The 18126-nt window shown below is 31.9% G+C and overlaps 1 protein-coding gene across 1 annotated transcript; it reads left to right on the top strand.

Annotated features, from left to right (window-relative positions):
- The first annotated feature begins 8023 nt into the window (after nt 1–8023).
- Nucleotides 8024–13587, top strand: LOC108453257 (NADPH--cytochrome P450 reductase). Its single transcript, XM_017751263.2, has 18 exons — nt 8024–8635; nt 9307–9366; nt 9467–9543; nt 9645–9702; nt 9808–9891; nt 10027–10063; nt 10411–10480; nt 10623–10817; nt 10907–10999; nt 11190–11415; nt 11554–11637; nt 11760–11911; nt 11999–12095; nt 12244–12393; nt 12474–12551; nt 12678–12800; nt 12887–13000; nt 13142–13587. Exons 1-18 carry the CDS (start codon nt 8333–8335, stop codon nt 13220–13222), a joined length of 2082 nt encoding a protein of 693 aa, XP_017606752.1. The 5' UTR covers nt 8024–8332; the 3' UTR covers nt 13223–13587.
- The last annotated feature ends 4539 nt before the right edge of the window (nt 13588–18126 follow it).

The raw sequence follows: 18126 nt of genomic DNA on the forward strand, positions 1-18126 counted from the left end.
ACCATTATGAAATCAATTTAATAAGTGTTTTTCCAATGACCTTGTCATAAGTATGTTACTCTCGTATAATATCTGTTGAGGATTGACCCGATTAAGCAACAAGTAAAAAAAAAAGCGGAATAAATTGAGAAATTGAACACACAAATTTAACATGGAAAAACTCCTCCAAAGAGGATAAAAAGCCACGGGCAAATATAATTTTACTATAATGGAAAAATATCGAAAAGTAAAAAAAATGGAGATAAAAACTAAACCTCGAAAACCTGAAAACAAAGAACCCTCAAAATGTAAACACAAAATTCTCTAAATGTGTTATGAGTTCTAATATTTAATGAGTATTTTTTCTAAGGTTGTAAAAGAGCCTATTTATAGGCTAAATTCATAGTTCAAATAATAATAAAATAATATAAACTAATCAGTGTTTGATTGAAACAAGTAAACAGAGTTTAACTGAAAGATTATTTCTCAAATTTGACTAAAAATAGGAGTCATATTTAACAATATCCTTAATCGTTTTAGGTCAAATTTGTTCTATGTTCACCTAATATAATATTATTTTATCTCATAGTATCCATTACATCTTTCTTCATGAAAAAATCAATTACTATCTAATAGTAATTAAATTATTTTTCTTGGACAAATTACTCGTAGCTATGTTATTTTTTCATTTATCATGTAATGCCAATGAGAGGATATCACTTACCCTTTATTGGGCTATGAATTTTGATATAAACGTTTTTGTTTAGTTTTACACCCTTTTGTGATTCAAATTGGCTAAACGTGCCATGGGAAACCTAAAAATGTGATTGAGTTCGGGTAGGGAGATGATAAGGGCTCAAACTCAATGAAAACACATTCAGAATGAGTATGCGTGTAACAGCCCGATTTTAGGCCTAGTCGGAACAGTGGTTTAGGGACCACTATTCTAAGGCCAGAGAAAATTATTTTAGTATTATTTTATGTGTTATAATATGATTTTATAAGTGCATGTTAATTTTGGTATATTAATTTTAGCGATTTCTAGTCCAATTTCAAAAAGGACTAAATCGCGTAAAAAGTAAAAGTTGTGTTTTAATACCTAAAGGTGTTAAATTGCCTTGTATCTTAAATTAGGGTCTTTAAAGTGAAATTAGGCCATTGAAAGTGTGATGGCCGGCCATGGGAGACAAAATAGTTGAAAAGTCAAAATTAGACAAAATAGTTTTATTATTAACAAATAAAAAAAAGAAAAGAAAAGCTATCATTTTCTCTTCCCTTCACCGAAATATGCAGCAAAGAAAGAGTTTTGAAGCTGGAAAATTTCAGCAACATATTTCCTTGCTTGTAAGTGATTTTAATGTCTTTGCTTGATGATTTTGTATTTTTGGAACTCCTAAAGCATAAGCTTTCATATGAGGGACTTTTGTGCAAGATGATAAAGAGTCTAGGGTTTTGCCATGAATATATATGTGTTGTTTGCTGTGTTTTTATGGAAGATTATAAGTCCTAGTTGTCTAATAAACAACTTTTGTGAAAGAAATTGCAAGAAAATACCTTAAAAAGGGCTAAATTGCTAAGTTGTAAAATGAGTTGTAAATGTGTAAAATAGTTGAAACTATGAGTTGCTATGGTTATGAAAATGGTTCATCTAGACTCAAGGAGTAAATAAATGTGATAAAAATTAATTTACGAGCATTGGGGCAAAAGTGCAAATATGCAAAAGTTTAGGGGTCAAAATGAAAATTTGTAAAAATATGATTTTTAGACCCATATGAATATTGTGACTGATTAGTAGGCTAAATGTGATGTTATAGATGATGAAAATTGAGACTTGGACCTAGAACGGAAAGAAATCGATTTATGGACTAGTATGTCCTTTTCACATTTGTGATATCGAGGTAAGTTCAGTATGTAAACAATACCATGCTATACATGTATTTAAATGTTATCATTACATGAATTGTACAGATATTAATGTGTATGTGATTAATAGAAATATGATAAGACAAAGCCTTAATAGACGAGGAAAATCCCGCTTGAACCTTAGGAATAGAATAGGATACGAGTGACATGTCACTAGGAATTATGAGCCTAGATGACTAGCTCGAGAGTGAGCATTGAAATGTCATGAGATATGAGGTAGCTTTAGCTACAATTGAGGCACTTATGTGCAAAGGCTTTTCCGAGTATCTAATTAGTATTCCAAGTGTTCAACGGGCAATCCAAGGAAAGAGTTAATGATGGTCCCAATGAGGTAAGTCATTGGTGAGTATGCACTCGAGTTATGTTACGAGTTGTGCAAGTATATATACTAATCCTATGAGAATGCCTTGATATGTGATGATCTATGATGCATAATATGTGTTCTTACCATGATGGATAAAATGGTGTTGTATTAATATTATGAACAATGATCATGAATGAGTAATTTAGCCTTGACAGATTTGAGTTACTGCAGTAGTGTAACTTTGAAAATACACTAAAAATAGTGAAAAATGAGTTAGAGCCAGAATAAAATATGGGATTAAAGCTTAATGAGTCTATTTTTACATGAAAGAAACAGAGGAAGAAAAAGAATTCCATATTGTTTGATATTTGAATTCTTGTGAAACAGGGTCTGAATGAATTCGAGATCCCTATTCTAACTTTAGAAATTCACCAAAATTGTACAAAAATTATTAAGAGTTATACCTTACATGAATGGATTCCTTATTGAGTCTATTTTATGGGAAATAAACAACATGGTCGTTGGAATTTTGTACAGGAGAAATTTGGTTTGTAGTGCACAGGGGTCAGAGTGGTCATACCCTGAAACAGGGATACTTTAACTAATAAACTGTACTATTTGGCTTAACCAAAATTCTGGAAATTTTATGAAAGAAAGTAAAATAAATCTAGTTTCAGGAAAATTAACGGAACTTAATTCGAGTTTCGTAGCTCCAGATATAAATAATTTAGTGACCGTTGCTCAGAAAGACAGCTTGTAGTGAACTTGAAAATATGTTGTAAACATTGATAAAACAAGTTAATGAGTTGCTAATTGTTTTCATATGAACTTACTAAGCGAAAGCTTACCCCTTCTTTCCCATGTTTTTAGAGTTTCCAGGTTAGCTCGGGTTGGAGGTCGTCGAGATATTATCACCCTATCGAGTTAACGTTATCGAGTAAGTAAACTCAAGTGATTCGAGTCTATGGCATGTATAGGGTTTTAATGTGAGTATGTAATATTATGATTTAGCCAAAGGCATTGGCTTGTTATTAAGGTAGTATTAGTCATGTAAATTGGCCTATGTCGCTAATGACATTATGGGCCCATATGATTATTCTTATGCATGTATGTTATTATCTCTTGTGATGTGGCTTACAACATGTATGCCTAGAGATTGAATTGAGATTCATTGATGAGCTAGTAACTAATGCAGGATTAAGTGATTGGTAAATAGTTAATAATGCTTCATGAATGGTTTGTGATGTAATGATAGTTATGTCTAGTATGTGGTAATGATATGGGCAAATTCTATAATATTTATTACATAAGAAAATAACTCGAGCATAACATGTTTGTAGATGTTTAAGAGCTCATTTATGCCACGTTGTATGTTATTGGATAAGTATGTATCTATGCATGTGGTGTGAGAGTGACAAAAGGCTTGATAATTAGACTATTTCGCCACACGGCCGAGCACATGGGCGTGTGAAGCCTTAACGCAAGAGATTTTTCTAAGTTTTTCATGAGTTCTCGATTGGGTCCCGAACCGCCCCAAATGCATGTATTGGGCCTCGTAAGCTCGCATAAGGGACAAATTGCATGTGAAAAGAAAAGTTTTTAATTATTTGAGATTTCATGGCCCTGTTTAGTATGGAAGTGTTAGTAAAAGTCAGGTAGCACTTCGAACCCCGTCCCGGCGTCGGATGCGGGCGAGGGGTGTTACAATGCGACACCAATGCCAGGAAGTCTTGATGTCACTGAAGGTATTGAAGTGAAGAAATTGAGTCATTTTCCAGTGGTATCGCAACACCAAGATCCCAAGACCCTAATTTTGCTGTTGTTTTGGGTATCATGACACCCACCGAAGCTTGGGGTTCGTGATACCGTTACCCGACAGGGAGAAAATTTATTGTAAGGGTAGCTTTTTTCAAACACCAATACCAATCAAAATATAACGTCTAGAGGCATTTTGGTCCAAAATTTTGGGTTGTAATAAGATGTTAAAATTCACTTTTGGCCGAGAGAAAAAAAGGAGGTTGTTCACTTTACTTTCTTTTTATCTTTTTAGCTTTCTAGTTAACTTCTTCTTCCTTTCTAGGTTTAAGTTTTAAGTTTTTTCTGGTTTTAATGTTAGTTAGTTTTCACTATAGCTTGGTTTTATTTTCACTTTAGTACTACAACTCTCTTTGTATTTTCAGTTTGATCTATAGTCATTAATATAGCTCAACCCATTTTCTTTTCTTAGATAAAAATCTGAACTTTAGTGTTATTTTTAATCACCATTGTTGTCATATTCATCTTTTTCAAGCAACTATCAAGAAAACTCTAAGATTTTTTCAACTCTCTTTTTGTGCTTATTTTAATGTATGTTGGGTTATTGCTTGTATGGAAATGATGATGAGTAGCTAAATTTATGGTGGTTGTTTGATGGAAATGTTGTTTGGTTAGTTTTTGGTACAATGATTAGATTGTAAAAATTGGGCTAAATTGAATAAACTTCAAAACTTATAATTGATGCCTATAAGGGAACACATAAATAGGTGAGACCAAGATGAGATCCTATTGAGCATCAATTCGTTTATCCTGGGTTAGTTTAGGCTTTTCAGATCCCTAATCTAAAGACTAATCATCAACATAACAGTCAACCAACCATTGTCGTTTATTGAATTGTTAATTTCGTAGTTTTATAGTTTTACAATTTGGTCATTGTTAGTGTTAGGTAGTTGCTTAGCTTAATTAACCCCGATCATGAATTATCGTAACATAGAACTTAACAAGTAGTTAGTTAGACTTATTTTTTGCATGCTTGTCAATTAGGAATCACTTACTACCTGAACTTTATTGGGTTCGATCATTGGAATATTCGAGTGGTTTATTGTAATATTAAAAATATTACAACTCGACTTGTCACACTTATAGTACACCACTAGATTATTGATTGTTTTTGTATTGATTCTTAGCCCCAATGTATGTACGTCGAAGCGCAGTCAAATTCCAATATTGTAAATGAAGTTATGCCATGCAGAAGTTGTATACCTAACGTACTAGCTTTAATCTCTTTAGTTATTTGAACTCGAGCTTTTAATACATCAAAGTAAACGAGTCACGCACACATAGTCAGTCACTTATTAGGATTGATGTAAGCCACACTATGAACGTCATACGTGAATTAGTCCATTAATGAATCTAAGATTAATTTAACTTGGGTTTTTATTTTTATTTTTTTATGTATTATCAATCCAGACAACTACACTTATGTCTCTATCTTATGGGAGTAAACCACTTCAATACCTAAGATAATGTATCTCCATATTTGGACTTGATAGACGATGTAATAATCCTATAACTGATTTGCTAAATATGATTTATCAGAATATGAACATTTTATATTACCTATTAATACAATTTGTCTTCTTGCATTATGATCTAACTACGTAATGCAACTTAGTATTTGTTAAACATTAGGTAATCAATGAGCCTATATTTGCTTACATTATGCTTTGTGTGCAAAACCATTGATAACATATACAAATGATATTAATGTGAATAATGAAATTTTATTTAAATCAATTTGTTCAAAAATTCACAAGTATGAATGACAAATAAACTACATTTAGGGCACTAGATCCTAATAAATATTAAATCACAGTTGAATTTCAAAGTGGAAGTGGTGGGTTCCAAGATTCAAGAGTGTTGGTTTTGTCTAGATTGCGTTGTGAAGGAGAGTGTTAGATTTTATATTCACAAAATCCTTTTCTTGCTTTGAGTCATACCTAAAATGGAACAATCTTACAACCTTTACAACCTTTCTTTGTAGGTTTTCCATGTTTCCTAACATAGAAAGATGATGAAAGCCAGATCATCGAGTTGATTTTGATGAGTATGTAGATGATGCACGTTCAATAGTTAAAGCAAAAGCTAAAGCATAGTGAGGATGGCATGTAACCACACCTAAAGTAACTTCACACATTTTAGCAAAATGGCATAGAAACAGATGTGTTCAGTAGATTCCACTACATTATCACATTTGTGTCATTTGTCGTGGAATTGTCATTTCATAAGGTTATCTTTATGCTCAATAACATTCTTCCAACTCCTCCATATAAACACTTGCATTTTCAAAGGACAATTGAGTTTCTAGATGGTTGTCCACATGGTTGTTTCAATGAGACTGATTGATTGGACCAGGAATTGGCTGAGAATTGGTCCAAGGAAAGGAATCAGATCAATTCATTCATAAATTGATATGAACCAGTCGAATCAAGTTAAAAATCTATTGGACTAATGGTTAAACTGTAACGCCCCATACCCAAGTTTATTAGCGGATTAGTTGGTTGGGAAAGGAAGAACTTAAAACCCTAGAATTGATGACCCAAGGCAGTCATGAGGTAGGAATGAACCCAAAATTGGTATTGCCTGTCGTGAAAACCTTACCTTGACCAGGTCTGACTTGTGACATCAAGAAATAAGTAGTTATTACCAACTCATTAGGTTAGTTGGACGCCAAGAGGTGTAACTAGGCTGATGACCAACTGGTTGAATAGAGCCCTACATCAATAATTAATTAGGAAAAGCAATTGGATTTAGGCTAAAGGAACTTGCGTAGTCAAAACAAGGAATAGGAAAAGTTGATGTATTAACCTAGGATTAGATTTAGACTTAGTTCAATTTAATTAGTTATTATTATCATCTTGCTTCCAGATTAACCTTATTAATTTGTGACTCGAGTAGATTAGTAATTAATTTCAGTAATTGGCTTAATAGTAGTTTTCCTCAAATTGCAGTCCTTTAGGTACAACCCTCAGAATACTCTTAGTACTTCATTTTACTAACAAACTATATTACAATTTGACCGTATACTTGTGAAAACCACCTAATTTCCTATCTTTTGAAGTAATATTCTCACTTTTGATGTTAGTATGTTGGGAGGCAGACAATACCTTATTCGGGGTTTATACAAGCTTACGAAAACTTGTTTATCCTTATCTCTTGAGAGTTTTAAAGCTAATGGAAAGTTGTTTTGTGAATGGCTTTACTCACGTTAAAGGATAATGATACTTTTTTCTAAGGTGATGATCACGTTGAAGGAGAACCTATAAATATGCTGTTAATCAACTTTCTTCTTCAGTAATTTGGGATGGTAAATTGGACTACAATAGAGGTGATTCAAGTAATTGTTGAATAAAATTATTGTCTAAGCAATGTTTCACAGATATAGGATTGGTGAATTCGAACTTCATTAATGAACATCATGTGTTGATTCTATCTTTATTTATTTTTTTGACTCACAATTTTAATTTTGAATTTATTATGCAACCTCTCTAAATTCCATCTTAAATTTTGTTCCAATAGAAGATAGAACAAAACTGATTTCTTAAATGGCTATAAATCAAAATTTGTTGTTTCACAAATAGTTGGAATAAACAAAATGTAGATGGAGACCTTTATATCATTTATCTAGTGATTGAAGCTAGTAACGAGTTGGATCTCAATGTTACAATCCCCTCTTCTTTTTTTGCGATCCAACAATGTAGAAATCCCCCCACACTATCCTAAAGTTTAAGAGGAATTTTTTTTTTTTGAATAGGTAAGATTCAAACGGTTAAATACACGTATTGGAATACGAGGTATATTAAATTGTACTTTAATTAACCCAAAACAGAAACATTAAAACTAAACGGATGATTAACACAATGAAAAAACACTAAAAACGAAAAAGAAAAAGAAAAGAAAAGAAGAGAAGAGAAAAAGACAGCCTATTATTTTTGTCCTTTTGGTTTGGGCTGTGTCAACAATTCCGCTGAAATAATTAATTGCAAGAACACGGAAACGAAAAAATAAACTTTCTCACAAGTTTTCCTTTTTTTTATCCTTTACCATAAAAAGTGCATCTCCAAAAGGTAAAACAAAAAAATAAAAATAAAAACCCGGACGGACCCCCTTCATTTGCTCTGCCCCTAAATTTTCTGGTCAAGCTCAATCCTTTCTCTTGGGTCCCTCCCCCAAAACAAACACTCTTTTCAACTCCACCACCATCTTTAACCCTGACCAATCTCATCCCCAAATCTTCCCATTTTTTGTTCCCTATAAAATTTTGATCACTTAAATTGTTTTTTTTTTTTTCCAAATTTTGGGGGGTTAAAGATGAGTTCGAGTTCCGATTTGGTGGGTTTTGTTGAATCGGTATTGGGAGTGTCGTTAGAGGGTTTGGTAACGGATTCTATGATAGTGATCGCGACGACGTCGTTAGCGGTGATTCTGGGGCTTTTGTTGTTTTTCTGGAAGAAATCGGGTTCCGAACGGAGCCGTGATGTCAAACCGTTGGTGGCACCTAAGCCTGTTTCACTCAAGGACGAGGAAGACGACGACGACGTTATCGCTTCCGGCAAAACTAAAGTTACCATTTTCTACGGCACACAGACGGGAACGGCCGAGGGATTTGCTAAGGTGGATAAAAATAAACTGATTTTTGAAGTTCTGATTTTTTATTACTGAGCGTGGTGATTTGACTAATTTGTTGAATATGTTGGGCTTTGACCTTTTGACTGGTTGAGTGAAATGAAAACATTTTTGTTGATTGAAAATCGGAAGATAACTGATGTCTGTATTGTTGATAAGCTTATTATTCTAATCGCTGATTCGTTGTGGAAAATTAGGCTGCTGGTATAACTAATTACATGTTCAGATCTGGATTAAGAATTAGCCAAGAGATTAGGGGAATGGTTTCTTTTATAGTTATTTTTATGAAGAAATTTAGGGTTAAAGGCAATATTAGATGTTTGCTGCACCTTTCATTCAATTTCCCTAGAATTCTGGAACTTAATTGTATGTTTAGTTATGGTCGATTTCTAATTTGCTGGCGATTTAGGCAGCATGGAATTGCTAAGTTTTTGTGTCTGTTGATTTTGTCGTCACCCCAAGCTCAAAGAGATTGAGACATGACAATTGATAGAAACGTGGCATCAATAATTTTTGGGCAGTGTCCTTTTTTATCCTGTTACTCTCTGTTACATTGGGCTAAACATTGATGTGTGCTTGGGACGTTGCCCCGCATGATTGAAAGAGATTTCTATTTGTATTTAAATGTTAGATTTTCATGCGAGAATTTCGTATTGCAGGCTTTAGCCGAAGAGATCAAGGCAAGATATGAGAAAGCTGCTGTCAAAGTTGTTGACCTGGTAATGTATAGGGAACTATTTTGTTACTTTGTTTTCTTACTTGAGAATATGTTCTAGTATTTACAAATAGGTCCGCTAAATTGTGTATGTTCTATGTTAGGATGATTATGCCATGGATGATGAACAATACGAAGAGAAGTTCAAAAAGGAGACTTTAGCTTTTTTCATGGTGGCCACGTAAGATAAATTCTTGCTTCTAATGGCGCTAATATTGGTTGTGTATTTGTTCTGGAGTTACATAAAGAATAGGGTTAATATGGTTGAGCATGACATTGCAGTTATGGAGATGGGGAGCCAACCGATAACGCTGCTAGGTTTTACAAATGGTTTACTGAGGTTGGTTGCTACGTCAAAAGAAGATTCAAATTTAGACTTTGAATTATGCTTGCATTTGCCCTTTTTTAAAATTGACACTCATAATTACTCTTTATTCTACTTTAGGGAAATGAAAGGCAGCCGTGGCTTCAACAACTCACATATGGTGTATTTGGTCTGGGTAACCGTCAATACGAACATTTTAATAAGGTAAAATTGACAAACAGACGCTATACCCGTCCACTGAATAAGGCACTTTAAGATTACTCAATTTTGCAAAGCTGCTTACTTGTTTTCCCTCTTTTACAACTGTTAATCTGGTTTGCTGATCTTTTTTGGAAATAGATAGCAAAGGTGCTTGATGGGCAACTTTCCGAACAAGGTACTTTTCCTTCTTGTTTTAAATTCCACCCTTCTGATCTAATTTATGGCATTTTCTTACTAATGACTGTGGTGTCAAAATTTCAAATTCAGGTATGAATTGGAAGTTCAGGATGAAAGCTAATGCTCAAGGGCTTGGGCACTATACATATAAAACATATTCCTTGCATACTTTCATGAATGTCTTTTAAAGTTGCCTAAAAAATAAGAGTTAGAAAAATATATTTATAACCGATTCATACCCTTTCATTAAAAAGCTTGTCCCATGCTTTTCTTTGAATCTAGCTTTGGCGTTGAGAAATTGGAAGGAATGATTAATAACTGTACTGCTTTTTCTTGTGTGAACAGGTGCTAAACGACTTATTGAAGTTGGTCTTGGAGATGATGATCAATGCATTGAAGATGATTTTACTGCATGGTATGTAATCTACTTGAAGCGGTTCCCTATAGCCATATTAACGATGTGATGATGGAGATTTCTTGGGACTGTGTTTCAATCTTGTGCTCTGTTAGCTTAATTGTAATTCTTTTCTAATTTTACATTTTTATTCCTCCCTTAGGAGAGAACTGCTCTGGCCAGAGTTAGATCAACTGCTTAGAGATGAAGATGATGAAAATGCTACCTCTACCCCGTATACAGCAGCTATTCCTGAATATAGAGTAGTGGTTCATGATCCTGCTGTGATGCACGTAGAGGAGAATTACTCAAATAAGGCAAATGGGAATGCTACATATGACCTCCACCATCCATGCAGGTAATAGGCGCATTATGATGGTTTTCAAACCCCTTCCTTCCTGCTTCTATTTCCCTTTCTGAGGTAACTTTTACATGATTTGCACACAGAGTTAATGTTGCCGTTCAGAGAGAGCTCCACAAGCCTGAATCTGATCGCTCCTGTATACATTTGGAGTTTGACATATCAGGGACTGGTATCACGTAAGTTCATACTTTGTAATGTTTATTACTATAAATTTATAATTGATTTTCTGAGTCAATCTCTGTGACATTAGTGTTAATATTTTGCTGTGTTTAAGTTCTTTTGGCCCCGTGGATTTTGTTTTGCAAAAATAGATAAAATTGGCTTATGATTTATGACCTTGTGCAATAATAAGTTCCACTGTCCCAGATATGAAACCGGAGATCATGTTGGTGTCTACGCGGATAATTGTGTTGAGACTGTTGAGGAAGCTGCAAGATTGTTGGGTCAACCTCTGGATTTGCTATTTTCTATACACACTGACAACGAGGACGGCACATCTGCTGGAAGCTCATTGCCACCTCCTTTTGCCAGTCCATGTACACTGCGAATGGCATTGGCACGATATGCAGATCTTTTAAACCCTCCACGGAAGGTAAAACCACATGTCCCAGCTATTTTCTTTTTCTTGAAAAGGAGGAGAAAGTTTCCATCTGATTTCTGCCATATCTTCTGTTTGCTTCTGTTGCTTAAGTAATTTTTTTCTTTGTTTCAAAACTGTTTTTGTGGTCAGGCTGCTTTGATTGCCTTGGCTGCTCATGCCACTGAACCCAGTGAAGCAGAAAAGCTTAAGTTCTTATCGTCACCACAGGGGAAGGTTGATAAGTGCTGCTGTTGTTTTTCTCCCTTTTTCTCTGCTTATGTTTGATATTCTTGTTTTTTATATTCCTCATTGTTTATTTTCTCTTGTTCCTTTTAAATATGTTTTCCTTTTTCCAGGATGAGTACTCACAATGGGTTGTTGCAAGTCAGAGAAGTCTTCTTGAGGTTATGGCTGAGTTCCCATCAGCAAAACCTCCTCTTGGTGTATTTTTTGCTGCAGTAGCTCCTCGTTTACAGCCTCGTTATTATTCTATCTCATCCTCCCCTAGGTTATTGATTTTATCCTAGCTATATTACCCGTATGCAGCATTACCTTATACATGAGATTTGTAAGAAGGTTGGTTACTTTTGAGCAGGTTTGTACCTGCCAGGGTTCATGTAACCTGCGCTTTAGTTTATGGTCCAACTCCAACTGGAAGAATTCACCGGGGTGTGTGCTCAACATGGATGAAGGTAGTGATTGCAATCTTTTCAGTTACTCCATATTTTTCTACTTCATTCTTGTTGGCATTTATGCAAAGCCTGCTGATATCTGTGATGTGCTAGACATTTCTTAGGCTTTAGTGACATCTAACTCCCTACTCTAATGAAAAAAATTCAGAATGCAGTTCCTTTAGAGAAAAGCAATGATTGTAGCTGGGCTCCTATTTTTATTCGGCAATCCAATTTTAAGCTACCAGCAGATCCTTCAGTTCCAATCATCATGGTTGGACCTGGGACTGGATTGGCACCTTTCAGAGGTTTTCTACAGGTCTGTTACTTTATGTTTATACACGTTTCTTTTATTTTGCAAAAAGGAAGAAAGTAATTTAAAGTAATAGCTGTTTACAGGAAAGATTGGTCCTCAAAGAAGATGGTGCAGAACTTGGCTCTTCTCTACTCTTTTTTGGATGTAGGAATCGGCGAATGGTTAGGATCTGGTTCTGATGCTAATGATCTTATAATCTTGTAGCAGCAATATTGCATGTCTTACTGTAATTAGCTGCCAATGTTGATAATTATATTTAGGATTTCATCTATGGCAACTTTTTGTAGGATTTCATTTATGAGGATGAGCTCAATAACTTTGTGGAACAAGGTGCCCTTTCTGTGCTTGTTCTTGCATTTTCACGAGAAGGTCCGCAGAAGGAATATGTTCAACACAAAATGATGGATAAAGTAAGTAGTAGCATTAGGAAGAACATGGACTGTAGTCAATGATATAAAAGTGCCTCCTTATAACATCCATTGCTTTCGGCTTACAGGCTGCAGATATATGGAACCTAATTTCTAAGGGTGGATATCTTTACGTTTGCGGTGATGCCAAGGGTATGGCAAGAGATGTTCATCGCACTTTGCACACTATTATTCAGGAGCAGGTATTGATCATTGTCTCTTTTGGTTTCCTTCTCTCTCAACTTTAATTGTAATCAACATTTTAACTCAAATCACAACACCCTGAGAGCACTTCTTGATTCGTAGTAACATAAATTTCCAAAAAACTTGTGTACAAAATTCAGGAAAATGTGGATTCATCAAAGGCGGAGTCTATGGTGAAGAAACTCCAGATGGACGGACGATACCTTAGAGATGTGTGGTGATGGGTATAATTTCTTGTAGCGTTCTTTCACCAGTTCATCTCAGAGAAAAAACGGTTGGGTTTGATAGTGATGGCAGAAAGCTAAACTGGTTTTTCATATTGGGAGAAGATCTGCTAGATGTTAGATCTTTTTTTTTTTCTATTTAAATTTTCTAAATCTTGAAATAATACTCTAAATAGAAGGATCAATTGTTTTTAGACTTTGCCCCGCCATTTGAAGTTGTAATAAGGAACAGTGTGATATAGCTAGTTTACAAGCATGTGAAAAACATATTTAAAAAACTTCTTGTAGGTTATAATATTTTGGATTGTCAGCATCATTCCACTCTTTGTACTGACATAAATAAATAAATTTGTACAATAAAACTGGATTTACGTCACTTTTCGAGTCGAAGAGAAAAACTAAAGCAGACCATTTTTGTACCATGAAAACTATGTCGTTTTTGTTTAAACCCTAATATGTTTGTTTCTAAAACAACTACAAATGATCTGTAATACATTTTAATTTTAAATCGTCACTGGAATAGGGTTACAAGATATTAATATTACCGAACAATTGGACAATTTACTTAATAATATTTAAATAATTATTGAACATATTATAATATGATTATAAATTCATATAAATTTTACTAATTATCTCTTTTTTTTTTTTTTTTTAAAAAAATTTAATATAACCTCTTTTATAAATATTTAACCTTCTTTGCAATTTTAAACCGAACCAATCCAAAATCAATATTTCAACCAATGCAATTTCATGTTTAATCGTATTAAAATCATACCTATAACAATAATTTGATAATTTACTCTATGAACATTTATGTTACCATTAAAAATTGAATTAGAATTTCATTCATCCATTCTAAATTTAGCATCAATTATACTATGCATATCATGTAAATTTTCATACTATTTCATTAGTTTAAACACTAAAATACCAAATACCATTCTGTACAATAAAAATTATATAACATTTTAAAGTGACTAAATTAACATCTATGTACATGCCACTTTTACCAAAAGAAGAATACATCAACGAGTTTTGCACTAGAGTCGGGATCGCCTGGATGCTGAACCGAGACTCTGAATACCTACTAACTCGCAAGCATTTAAACAACCGTGACACGAGTATTTTATACTCAGTGGTATTACCATAATTCAAATTATAAGCATAATAATCATGTAAATTAAATCATCTAACATTAATACTTACTAAACCAATTCAAACATAAATTTGTCATTCTCAATATATTCATACAATTTTAATTTAGCTATTCGTCAATTAAAATCATAAACATTCATGTTGAGGCATTGTCTAATTCATGAACCATTAATTCATGCTTTCCATTCTCATACTTACATTTAAAATCATATTTTCAATTCATGTTCCATTTTTACATTTCTTTGAGTGGCTCAACCAATTCATTTTATTCAACTTAACTATTCTTTTAATTACCCCTATTAACAGACTCGGACTTTGACGAATACACGGATCCAACCAAACACACCAATTTGGCACCCAGTGCCTAATCGGATAGTTCGAAGCAAAGTTGACACCCAGTGTCTCATCAGCCTAGCCGAAGTAAAGTGATACCCAGTAGCTCATCGAATCTATCTGAAGTAACAGTATGACACTCAGTGTCTCATCGACTTGAGGTCGAAGTATCCCTGAACACTTCCAATCCTATGGCATGCCAACTATATCCGACTCAGCCCGACTAGTTAATAGGATTTCCGAATCACATATAAATCTCAATTCAATTCAATCGCAATTTCTCACATTTTCAATTTAATCATTTTCCACTTTTCAATCAATTTTCAATTCACATATTCATAATTTAATACACTTTCTCAATTCAATATGCAATTCAGTTATTCACATATAATCACAATTCAATTTAATTTTATACAATTTAATACTAATACTTACCATGCATATTAACTTAAAATTCAACAATTAATAATAATTAAATTCGAATTATAGTAATACTAACACGTATTTCTCGCTCAATTCAATTTTCTAAATTCAATTCAATAAAATTACTTACCTCAATATTTACTTACTATAAAATAAATAAATTTAAAATTAATACTTAATAATAAATAACTTGAATTATAGTAATACAAACCCAATTTCGCGATTACTCCTCGATAACTTTTTCCTTTCCTTTTTGTGCCAATGCCTCGGGTTCTTTGTTAGCTACTGAAAATAATAATAATTTACACTATTAATTACAGCATTAATTAATAATAATAACTGAATTTATATCAAATTTATACCATAATTCCAATTTAATCCTAATTAACTCATTTACTTTTCTAACTCAATTCATATTTTATTTCTATTCAATTTCCTTCCATATTCTACTTAACTATCTAATGTTCATAATAAAACCCTAATTTAAAACTTCTTTCAATTTATTCCCTACAACACAAAACTTATAGCCTAATTTACAATTTAATCATTTAATCAATTCTAACTTAAAATTCATTCAATTAAATCCCTAATTCATTATTTTGTTCAACATGAACTATGTTCAAAAACCGAAGAACTTTCAAAACTTCAACTTAATTTCAACAAAACTTTGTTCTAAAGCTTCTAAAACATCAAAATCAAGAGAAAATGACTTAATTAACTTACCTTTTAAAGCTTCAAACCTTAAAACCCTAGTTTGTTATTTTTCTTTCTTTCCTTCCCTGTTCGAATGTTCTTTTGTTTCTTTTTGTTTCTTTTACTTTGTTACTTTTTATTTTACTTTTGTTTATTATTTTATTATATTAACTTAATAAATATTATTATTTCTTAAATAATAAGTAAATAAATAAATATATTACAATTATATGTATATGATTTATTACACTTGTATTTTACTATCACCTTACATTTTTCAATTTATTAATTTATTCATTAATATAATATAGTATCAATTAATTAAATAATAAATATATTAAATATCTATTTAATACACAAATACATATATTATAAACGTACACTTATAAATATTGTTACATTTGTATATTATCATGACCATCCATTTGTCTTTCTTTTATTTATTTATCATACAAAATCTTATAATATAATTAATATAAATTATAATTTATTTTAATAACAAGTATAAATACTAAAATTGTACACATATATTTTTGTACATTTTACAATATCAATACCATACAATTGTCATACTTTCAATTTATTTACTGATAAAAATCTCCTAATATAATTATTTAATTATTAATTATCTAATTTTCAAGTAAATAAATAAATATAATACAAATGTATATATTCACATTATTATAAATGTCACTATCTAATTTGTTCATTACACAAAAAAATCTCACAACTTAATTATTTTATCTAATAAATATCTTTTACTAATTAAATAAAATATCACAAAATATATTTCTATTAATACACTTGTATTAAATCATTACCATACATTTGTCTTTATTTAACTTATTTCATAATATAATAATAATTATTATTATTATTATTTAATATTAAACCTTAATAATTTTTAATTAAATATTATGTAATATCTTCAATTCAATAAACTTATGCCGCCTCATATTTAAGAATTGGCTTAATTCTCATTTTGGCCCTTTATACTTTCTTTTAATCTATAATTTAATTTTTATCTCTTATTCATTTAATCCTTTTTACTATTTTCTCTAAATTGAACTAATTTGACTTAATTAAAGTCTAACTAAACACATTACTAAACTCAAAATTATTTTTAATAATTATTTTCGAACTTATTTCACTAAGACAAATGCCCTATAACTCACTTTTAATTGTCATCGTCATGGTCTGTTTAGCTTATTGAGAAAATTTAGAGAGAAAAAGCAATGCTATAAACTTGGACAATTCACCTATTTTATTTTATTGTCATGTTCTGGATGGGGAGGGATGGTGGTGGGGGAGGGAGTGGGGAGTGGGGACGGTGATGTGGGGATTTTATTTTATTTAATATTAATATATATATTAATATAAAATTTAAATTTATTACTATATTTTTAAAAATTATTTATTTGCATATATAATTTTTAATTTTTTAGAATTAAGATTAAATTAAGAACATCTGTAATTTTGAGAGTTAATTTTTAAAATTATGACTAAATCGATATAATATATAAAATTTGAGGACTAAATTTGTTATTATAAATTTTTTGAATGTCACACCAGCTTGCTGTTTGTGATTTTAAAGGCAGTAATCAAAATGATCAAATTATGTGACGTGGGCACTTAAATTGTAAACTTTTTATTTTAAGTGCCTAAAATGAAAATTTATGAAAATTTAGTGACTATATGTATAATTTACCCTATCCGAGAAGAAGAAATCAATGCGGCCGGTATTTGCTGGCTGTCCAATAGCAACTGTGATGAGTAAATGAGTAGTTAAAAAATATGAATTAAAGTGATGCACAAAGAATATTATAATTAATTTATATTTAAAATGATAAAATAGATAAATCATTATCCCAATAAAAAATGAAGATATTGACCTTGAAAACAAATGTTGATGTAGAGTTGGATGTCGTGCTAAAAATGGAAAAGGAATGGAGGAAAATCTAGCTGAATGATGAAACCTCAGATAACTTAGTAGTTTCTTTATTTTACTTTTATTTTAATATGTCAGGAATTTTTACTGTATTTCAAATATATCAAGAATTCTATCTATCAGGAATTTTTACTGTTTTTAAAATTGTAATATGTAATGCTCCAGAGGAAGTTTGTAAATGAAGGGCAGAACAAGTATGAGAACAAAATATCCAATGTTTTTCTCTCAAGCATGTGAATCTCTAATGAGCTTTGAGTATGCTCTGTGTTTACTATATTCTCATGGATCCTGCACAATAAAACTTAGACCATGAACTTTAGGATTTATAAACTTATGATTTAATTGT

The sequence above is a fragment of the Gossypium arboreum genome, chromosome 5, assembly GCF_025698485.1.
Source record: "Gossypium arboreum isolate Shixiya-1 chromosome 5, ASM2569848v2, whole genome shotgun sequence".
Classification (NCBI taxonomy): Eukaryota; Viridiplantae; Streptophyta; class Magnoliopsida; order Malvales; family Malvaceae; genus Gossypium; species Gossypium arboreum.